The sequence below is a fragment of the Rhincodon typus genome, chromosome 20 (assembly GCF_021869965.1).
Source record: "Rhincodon typus isolate 14 chromosome 20, sRhiTyp1.1, whole genome shotgun sequence".
Lineage (NCBI taxonomy): Eukaryota > Metazoa > Chordata > Chondrichthyes > Orectolobiformes > Rhincodontidae > Rhincodon > Rhincodon typus.
The window spans coordinates 21825901-21836381 of record NC_063351.1 but is presented as its reverse complement, the minus strand read 5'-3'; the positions used below and the strand labels follow the sequence as shown (position 1 = coordinate 21836381).

At 39.6% G+C, this 10481-nt stretch overlaps 1 protein-coding gene across 4 annotated transcripts in view; it reads right to left on the bottom strand.

Moving 5' to 3' along the window:
* The window catches only part of ebf3a (EBF transcription factor 3a), a 138860-nt gene that overhangs the window by 42764 nt on the left and 85615 nt on the right, over positions 1–10481 (bottom strand). For all 4 annotated transcript variants that reach the window (XM_048609096.1, XM_048609097.1, XM_048609099.1 and 1 more), the window contains exon 7: positions 332–413. In XM_048609096.1, the coding sequence (XP_048465053.1) occupies positions 332–413 (82 nt within the window). The remainder of the gene's footprint in view (positions 1–331; positions 414–10481) is intronic.

The window sequence follows — 10481 nt, the reverse complement described above, 5'->3', positions numbered from 1 at the left end:
TGATGCTGCTTGGCCTGCTGTGTTCATCCAGCTCTACACCTCGTTATCTCAGATTCTCCAGCATCTGCAGTTCCTACTATCTCAGTTTCAGAACGGCACTGTTGATGACATTTCACTAACTGGCGCTGTGGTCTGTCTGCCACTTCATGTATGCAATGAGCATCTAATGGAAGTATGTGCATGTGCAGCAGCTGCTATTTTGGAGCTCAAACAACACTCAAAAAAAAGAATGCTATTGTTCCCAGTTTCTTGTTCAAAGTCTTTCACCATAATCCCACACCCCCAAAATTTAACAGCCCATTACAAAGTAAACATTTTAATTTTTAATTACCTGGAATCTACGCATGTCTCTTGGATTTCCGGCATTCTTCAAGCAGTTCTGATTGCACTTGAGGAAAAACTTTAAGAAGAACCTAAAATTAAATATAGAACATAAAAATATTGAAAATAAGATGAGAAGAATAAGCCAATGACTGATCTAATTGATGGTTGACTAAATAAAATCTTCATAAAGAATAAAAAGGTTGCATTAGTATGCGTGACTCACGTATTTTGCTTCCTTTGTATTGCACCTTTTTATTATTCATTAATATATCATTCACAGTTTCCCTTGCTTGCACATCTGCCATCAACATAAGTCATTTGATATTCCACCCACCAATCTTTACTAACAACTACTCTGCAATTAAACCAGGCAAAGTCAATACCCAGGTAAATTACACACACCTGCGGCCATGCTTCATTTTAACTACATCAGAATAGGACCTAACAAGGTGAGAGCATACAGCAAAGTTATGGGCCTGTCAAGCAATTAGGTTTCACTTTGGGGACATACGCACAGGGCAATTATGCTGCACATTACAACCTGGCTAATCTTCTGAACAAATGTCATCTGTGAGGAACTAGGTGAAGACAGTTCATCAGCAAATGTTCCTCCTCTTTAACATATAACAACATAAATGAATCTTTTGTGCAATCTGAAATATTTTGATGGCCACCAAACTTTTTTTTTAAATGTCTACCTTTGGAGTACCAGAGATGGGATCTGCATACTTTTTCAATCTTTCAAGGTATTTCATTGAACTTCCCAAAACACTCAAAAATGTCATTCTTAATTTCTCAATACCTGTGTAAAGTCATTAATAAAGCACTGAAACCAATTTTTATTTACACCAGAAATCATCAACAAATTTATTATATAAGCAATAGCAAACTTTTGATTGTTTGATGCTAACCCTTTGTATATTTTCACACAACCCAGCAATACTGAGAAATAATAACGCATTTGCTATTTGAGAGAAGCCTTGACAAAACAATATAGCTACAGTTTCATTACAGCCTGCTGAAGTAACGTAATTTACTTGCGGAACTGGTATTTTGTTTTCTTTCAATAGAATTCTGCATTATATGCAGCATCTAGTGTGCCTATAACTTTTTGATCTGAAACTGTCAGGCCAGAACGTCTTAGGCAGCTTGGGCATAAGGTGCCGGTCTCTTAGCGGGTATTGGCTGTACCAGGCATCAAGAAGTCAAAAGGCATTTCTAGTCATTTGCTCTCTTACCCTTCAAACAGGAACCTCATAGGTGATATCTGACAGCCTGCATGAATTTATGCTTTCAGCCATCAGTACTCAGTGCTTGCGTTGAAAGCAACAAAAAAAAATCTTTTTGTGTGGCAGAAAATCTTTGACTTCAGCACCAATAAACTCTCTATTACTGCCAAACACAGATTTGCTGATCACAAAGAGGTGATAAAAATCCTGTGTTGTCATTAGTGCATTATGCTTAATTGTGTACAGTATGTTTAAGGTTGCATCGGTTGGCCCATTATCAAAATGACCATTATGTACACTAATTCTCTGACCCTGTGTTTATTTCCCTAAAGAGTCATAATCTTTCACAGTAGGTTTTAGAGTAAATCAAGCTTGAAATATGGGCTTTATTTACTCCTGCTTCTCTCTAGCTTGATGGTAGGCTCTAGTTCAAGCTAATCTCCTGCCCCTACAAAATAATGCCACCCACGAATACGGGCTTGGAAATGGGTGCAATGTGAGGTCTTTGGATTTTTTTTAAATTTTATTGGCCAATATAACTTATTTGGAAATCCACTCTCTGATTTTCAATAAATTCAATTGTTGTTACAACATGTTACATTGACCTCCCCACCTTCTCGAGAATGTATTTATTGTAGTTCATTCAGGTTCATTAATCGCATTCGTACAATTCAAATGATAATTATTGAAACTCTTTTAAATATTTAATTGAGCATTGAAAACATAATCAAATATGGAATTTAAATCTTTAACAGTTGAAACAAGGAGGGTAATATTCAGTAGATGTTTTTACTAAGTATACTCTACAGAGGTGGGATTGCCATGAACAACTTAAATTCTGGAATAGGTCACTGTTTACATAAATATGTCCCACAATTCCTCAATACTCTAATATCGCTTATGACTTGTCAGTGAACCATATTAGTGATGCAAACAACACTTATTCACAAAAGCTAAAGGTTTCCATGTCATTTTCACAGCCACTTCAATTGATGCATGTTTGAACTATGAATTGGTTCATTTATTTTTACTTTTATGAAGTTGATTAGCAAGAGCTCTTTTCTTATCTGATGAAAATCATTTTAATTGTAGTGTTAGACTCAAGTGTAATATCCATTACATTATGTGCTGTTTAAATTCTACATGGGCATTGTGTAAATTGCTCCTTTGTGAGTGTGGAAGCAATTATTACTAAACAGCACTCTTAAATGGCTACAGAACTTTGTGGTGTTGTTCAGACTATCAGAAACAAAGCAGCCTGTTTAATTGTAATTTAATGGAATATCAACGAGTCTATGGCATTAGATGTTGGCAAACGAGAGCAGGAGAGAAAAATTAACTGCAATTATGTTTGATTAAAGCTATCCTTCTCAATAATCAGCTATCCTGACAGGCCATGAGGCTCTGGTGGGTTTCAGGATGGCAAAAGGTGTTGAGCAATATTAGGGCCAATAAAGGAGATATTAGCATAGCTAATTACAGCAGCACAAAACCTGTAAAAGGGACCTCTGTGTATTGTAATGTGTGAAATAATTGGCTGAGTCCGTTATCAATTACATGAGGAATGAATTTGGTTTGTCACTGAAAAGCTGATGAGATGCATTTCATTTGACACTGCCCCTGTCCCCAACGTTTTGATGTAACTAAGGACTTATCAGCTTTTATCAAAAGCTGCAACTTTCCAGTGGCCAAATCACTGATAAAATTATCTTGCCAGCAAGTGTTAGGTAATTAATACAACTCATCCTCACTGCCTTGCTTGCTACTGCTGCTTTTTGCCTAACTAAAGCCACTAATCATGTAATAATGATTTCTTTCCCTCTGGTCAAAGGAGAAATAGATTAGCTCCTTAGAAATGCAGCTGGCTTAATGTTTAAACTGTTTGTGCTCCATGGCACTAGTAATTGAGGAAAACATCAAAAATTTGCTTTTTTTAAAAGAAAAATGTATCACTTTCTCCCTCTCTGCACATACCTGATAACTGTGAGGCCTTGATTATCTGAGCAACTTGTAGAAAAAGAATTAGTTCCCATAAGTAACTGCTTTAGGAACTGCAATTTAGCAACAGCTGTGTAAAAATGCCATAAAATCAGTGAGTAGAAAGTTTGTTTTCATGCGGAGGTGTTATATAAATCTCTGAACAGTGGCATTCAATCCTTAGAGGAGACAGTGTAAAGAGGAACCATAAAGTACATCCCCACAACAGAGGATAGAACTATGAGGGAAAATGGAGCAATTTACACACTTCAAATATGGAAGTAGGTGGCTGGTGAGTAGACCATAAAGATATACATGACAGTAAAACGAGGCAAATCCAAGCATGTGTTTTAAGGAAAATCATGACACAAGGGCAAAGTGCCATTCTTAAAAAAGAAACAAATTGAGAGATCCCAAAACCCCTCACAAGCAATGGATTATGCTTGAAGTGCAGTTGCTCTTGTCATGCAGACGAATGAAGTAGCCAGTTGGACCACAGCAGGAGACCATGAACAGATAATGAATGAATGAATGAATGACTAAGTGATCAGTTTTTAGCCATGAAGATTGAGGAGGAAGTCTTCGTCAGGACTTCAAGAGAATTCTCTCCTCTTCAAACAATACCACTGGATCACTGACATTCTAGCTGAGCAGGCAATCATTCAGTTTCTCATCTCATTGGCATCATATCTTTTATAATATAGCAACAGAATGCTATTTCAGATTATGAGCCCAGTCTGTAGTGGAGTATAAAACTGCTGAAAGGTGAATTTACACCAATGTCAAGTCACTTTTTTCTTACAAAGTGATTCACACCTGGAAAGGAATTTCAGGTAGAATCATTTAATCAAAACAAAACTTGGAGACAGTAATCAATCTTGCATGAATTTCAGCTAAAATAATGGAATTGATTAGAAGTAAATTTTAGAATTACCTGTCCTATAATAAAACAAATGGAATAGGGGATGTGATGGCCTTGTGGTGTTGTGGCTGGACTAGTAAACCCAGTTTCACAATCCGCCATAACAGATGATGGAATTTAAACTCATGCAAAAAAATATCTGGAATTACAAGTCTAATGATGACCATTGTTGATTGTCATGAAAACCCATCTGGTCCTTTTTGGGAAGTATGCTGGCCTACCAATGATTCCAGACCCACAGCAACGTGTTGACTCTTAACTGCCCTCTCAATAGCCTAGCAAGTCACTCAGTTGGATCAACTGCTACCAGGCCTAAAGAAAGGAATGTCACCAGACTGACCACATAAAGCACCGGAAACAAAAATGGCAAACCCAGCCCTGTTTATCCTGCAAAGTCCTCTTTGTCAACATCTGTATCGAGTAACAAAATTGAGACAGCTGTCTCATAGACTATTTAATCTACAGACTACCATCAGAAAACTCGTGGAATCACAGCATAGGTAGTGTGCCTGGCAACACCATCACCATCCATGGATACGTCTTGAATACTGCAAGACAGATCCAACAGAGGTGGTGGCACTGTGGTACACAATCAAGAGGGAGATGCCCTAGGAGTCACCAACATTGATTCCAGACCCCATGAAATCTCATTGCACCAGATTAAACATAGGTAAGGAAACCTCCTATGGGCCTCCTATTAATTAGCCCCTCCCTTCAGAAGATGAATCAGTACTCCTCCACTTGCAAACAGCACAGGAAGTGCTCTGGGTGATGGACAATAAATGACCATTGTCAAGAATGGCTCAGTAGCATCATTTCTGGCTGAGGTGGTTAAGTCCTAAAGGATATAGGTGCTAGGCTGAGTTTGCAGCAGGTAGAGAGAGAACCAACAAGAGGAAAAAGCACACTTGACCTCAGCCTCAACCATCTGCCTGCCACAGATGCAACTGTACGTAACAGTATGAGGAATAGTGGAGACGAAATTCCATCTTCACATTGAGAACACTCTCTATTGTGTTGTATGGCATTACAAAGATAGCCTTTGAATAGATTTGGCAACTTAAGTCTGGGCATTCATGAAGTACGATGAGTTTTTAGCAGTGGTCCAATTTCAGTCAAACACAATCCGCAACGTCATGGCCTAGCATATTCCCCATGCTACCATTACCATTAAGCTGGGGAATCAACCCTGGGTACAATAAAGAGTTCAGGAGTACATGCCAGATGCAGCTATACATACGTCTAAAAAAATGTGGTGTGAAATTGTTGAAGCCACAAAACAGGACTATTTGCATATCAAACAGCATAAGCAGTGAGTAATAGACAAGAGTTAAGAGTCCACAACTGATGGATCAGATCTATGCTCTACAGCCAAGCCACATTTAGTCATGAATTGTGACAGACAATCAAACAACTCATTGAAGGAAAAAGCTCCACAAATACCCCCATTCTCAATAATTGGGGAGCCCAGCACATCACACCAAAACATAAAGTTGAAGCATTCACAGCAAATCTTCAGCAAGAAGTGCTGTCTGAATGATCCATCTCAGCTTCCTCTAGAGGTCCCCAGCATCACAGATGCCAGTCTTTAGCCAATTTGACCAATTCTACACAATATCAAGAAATGATTGGAGGCACAGAATACTGCAAAGGCTATAGGTGAGACAACATCCCAGCAACAGCACTGAAGAGTTGTGCTCCAGAACTTGCCACTTCCCTAGCCAAGCTGTCCCAGTACAGCTAAACACTGGTATCTATCCAGGAATATGGAAAATTGCACTGTGCATCCTGTACACAAAAGCTGGGCAATTACCACCCCATCGGTCTACCCTTAATTATCAGTAAAGTGATGGAAAGTGTCATCAACAGGGCTACTCAGCAGTACCTGCTCAGCAACAACCTGCTCAGTGACGTCCAGTTTGGGTTCCGCCAGGGCTACTCAGCTCCTGACCTCATTACAGCCTTGGTTCAAACATGCACAAAAGAGCTGAATTCCAGAGGTGAGGTGAGAGTGATAGCCCTTGACATCAAGGTTGCATTTAACCAATCGTTGCAACAAGGAAACCCAGCAAAACTTGAGTCAATGGGAATCAGGGGGGAAAGTCTCCACTGGTTAGAGTCACACCTGGCACATCAAAGGATGATCGTTGTGGTTGTTACAGGTCGATCATTAAAGCTCCAGGATAACTCTGCAGGAGATCCTGGGGTTAGTGTACTGGGCCCAACGGTCTTCAGCTGCTTCATCAATGATCCTCCCTCCATCTTAAGGACAAAAGTAGAGATGTATGCTTATAATTGAACAATGTTCAACACCACTTGTGACTCATCAGATGCTAAAGTAGTCCATGTCCAAATGCAGCCAGACTTGGACACATACAAGTTTGGCTGATAAGTGGAAAGTAATATTTATGCCACACAAGTGACAGGCAATGACCATCTCTAATGACAAAGAATTTAATCACTGCCCCTTGACATTCAATGGCATTGTCACCACTGAATCTCCCACTATCAACATCCTGAAATGTAACTGGACTAACTGAATAAATACTGTGGCTAAAGAGCAGGTCAGAGGCTAGGAATCCTGCAGCAAGTAACTCATCTCCTAACTCCCCAAAAACTTGTCCATCTAACAAAATATTCCCAACTTGCCCACTCCAGCAACAATCCAGAAGCTTGGCATCATCCAGGACGAAGCAGCTCATTCGTTTGGCACAATGTCTATAATGAATCACCCCCTCCAGCAGACACTCAGTCATACCAGTGTGTATCATCAACAATATGCACTGCAGAAATTCACCAAGGCTCCTTATCAGCACCTTCCAATTCCAACACCACTAATAAGGATAAGGATAGCAAATACATGGAAACGCTACCACCTACAATTCCTCTCTAAGCCAATCACCATCCTGGCTTGGAAATATATTGCCATTTCTTCAGTGAAGCTAGGTCATAGTCCTAGAATTTCTTCCCTAACAGAATTGTGGGTCTACCTACAGCAAATGGCCTGCAGCAGTTCAAGAAGTCAACTCACTACCATTTTCTCAAGGGCAACTCGGAACAAACAATAAATGCTAGCCTAGATAGCAAATGCCTACATTCCATGAGTGAATTAATAAAAAAAGAAGCTGGCATAGATTATGGAAGTAAAATATACTAATTGACCAACTGCCCAGACATTTTGAAGGTGTGACATGGTAATAACATCATGGGGATGGTAATGCAGAGATGCAGGCTAATACTCTAAGATACGAGGTAAAATTCTACATGGCAGCTGCTGGGTTTTAAACTCAATTAATAAATTTAAGATTAAATCTATTCTCAGTAATGTTGTCCACGAGCTATCACAGATTGTTGCAAAACCCTATCTGAATCATTGATGTTCCTTAGAGAAGGAAATCTGCCATCCTGACCTGATCTGGCCTATGTGTTACTTCAGACATACACATACAGTGGCCAGTTCTGGTCGCCCTGTTATAGGAAGGATATTAGTAAGCTGGGGAGGGTTCAGAAGAGATTTACCAGAATACTGCTGGGAATGGAAGGTTTGAGTTTTAAGGAGAGGCTGGATAGGCTGGGACTTTTCTCAATGGAGCTAAGAGGTTGAGGGGTGACATTATAGAAGCTTCTTAAATCATGAGGGGTACAGATAAGGTGAATGGCAAGTGTCTTTTCCCTATGGTGGGGAATTTCAAGACTAGGCGGCATATGTTTACGGTGAGAGGAGAAAGATTTTAATAAGACATGAGGGGAAATTATTTTTAAACAAGATAATGATTCGTATGTGGAATGAACTTCTAGGAGAAGTGGTGGATATGGGTACAGTTATAAGTACGTGAATAGGTAAGGTTTGGAAGGATTTAGGCCAAGCGCAGACACGAGGGACTCATTTAATTTGGGATTCTGGTTGGCATGGTCTGGTTGGACTGACAGGTCTGATTCCATGCCGTATGACTCAATGACTATGATTCTATGAATATAGTTGATTCTGAATTGCCCTCTCAAATGACCAAGCAAGTTCAAGGGGAATTAAGGATCGGCAACAAATGTTGGCTTTACTATCAATGCCCACATCCCATTAAAGAATAAACAAGATATACGAAGGAAAGCCCGATAAGGTGGTGTGCTTAGATTTTCAAAAAAAAATATTTTGATTAAGTTCTGCATTAGAAATTGGTGTTCTGGGTTGAAGTTTAGGAATGGATAAGAAATTTACTGAGGATGGAAAGCAGAATACACTTGTTCGGTTGGTGACATCAGAATGTGGGAAATACCAAAAGGAACTGGTGTCAGGATCCCCACTATTTCAAATGAATGTTAATCTATTATGCAGAAGTTTAATGAAAACTGATAAAAAAAATGTAGATTATATCAATCTGAGTGGAGCAGCTTACATTGTGAATGTTATCACAGTGGATTGTCAAGGAGTTGAAATAACATAAGGGTAAAAGCAGAGTTGGTATTTAAAATCTGAAATTACTGCAGAAATTAACTAAGTGAACAGAAAGGTGAACTATATAACCAAAACAGGAGATAGGATGTTCAAGGCTTAACTGCTAAGCTGTGTAATGTTCTGGTCAAGTTCCACTTTCAGTCTTATGTCCACTTCAAAAACAAGACATCTGCACTCTCCTGGCACAAGACTTCTAACTTCGATGCTAGTGATGAGTGAAGTCTGAACGAACAGACATTTTAGCCTTGAAAAGTAGCAACAGAGAGACAACCTTATCACAACAGGCAAAAGGTAAATCTGAAATACTACTTCCTATTATGATGAGAAAAGAGTAGGGGGGGCAAAGGTTCAATCTGGTGAAAAACTTAAGACTGATGTCAACAAGCTCTTCACACAACATACTGATCAACACATGGAATGGACTTTTGGAAAGGACAGTGGAAGCAAGAACAAATGAATAATTTAATAATCAACTGCACACTGTGATAGGGAGTAGTTATTTTGTTTTACTCCAGATGGATGAGTTAAAGTTAAAATGTGTGGTAGACTGGCTCGGTGGTTAGCACTGCTGCCTCACAGCACCAGGGACCAATTCCAGCCTCGGGTGACTGTCTCTGTGGAGTTTGCATGTAGTCTCCCTGCCTATGTGGGTTTCTGCCAGTGCTCTGATTTCCTCTCACAGTGCAAAGGTGTGCAGGTTTAGGTGAATTGGCTGTGCTAAATTACCCATAATGTCCATGGATATGCAGGCTAGTCAGATTAGCCATGGGAAATGCGGAGTTATAGGGATAGGGTATGGGTCTGGATCTGGGTGGGATGTTGTTCAGAGGGATGGTGCAGACTTGATGGGCTGACTGGCCTCTCTCTGCACGGTATGATTTGATTCTATAAAGTGGTTTCCTTATTCTGTATCTGTTGTATAAGTTATTATTGATTGATATGATAGTTGCTTTTCTAGATAGATGGGTCATAATGTGTGCCGAATCATTCCCTATGGTGGGATCTTGTGAGGTTTGAGTATCAGGTCTACATATCATTCAGATATATCTACTGCTATTGAGCAAGAGTATCATTTGCTCTCAAGCAAAGGAAGATTGTGGCATGTTGTCCTATCTATGCAATTTGAAAGACCTGGCATTAACAGCTTCCAACTGCAAGAACATTTCCTGGCAGACTGACTCATACTCAGCAATAAGAATGATCAAAAAGTGCTCAGGTTATATAACACCTCATCACATTTTTCAGGAATATCCTAAAGCACTTCAAAACAAAAACAATTTTTTTTCTTTATTCATTCACAGGATGAGGGTATTGCTGGCCAGGCAGCATTTATTGCCCATCCCTAATTGCCCAGAGGGCAGTTAAGAGTCAACCACATTGCTGTGGGTCTGGAGTCACATGTAGGCCAGACCAGGTAAGAATGGCAGTTTCCTTCCCTAAAGGACATTAGTGAACCAGAGGGGTTTTTCCAACAATCGACAATGGATTCATGGTCATCATTTGACTCTTAATTCCAGATATTTATTGAATTCAAATTCCACCATCTGCCATGGCAGAATTTGAACCCAGGTCCCCAGAA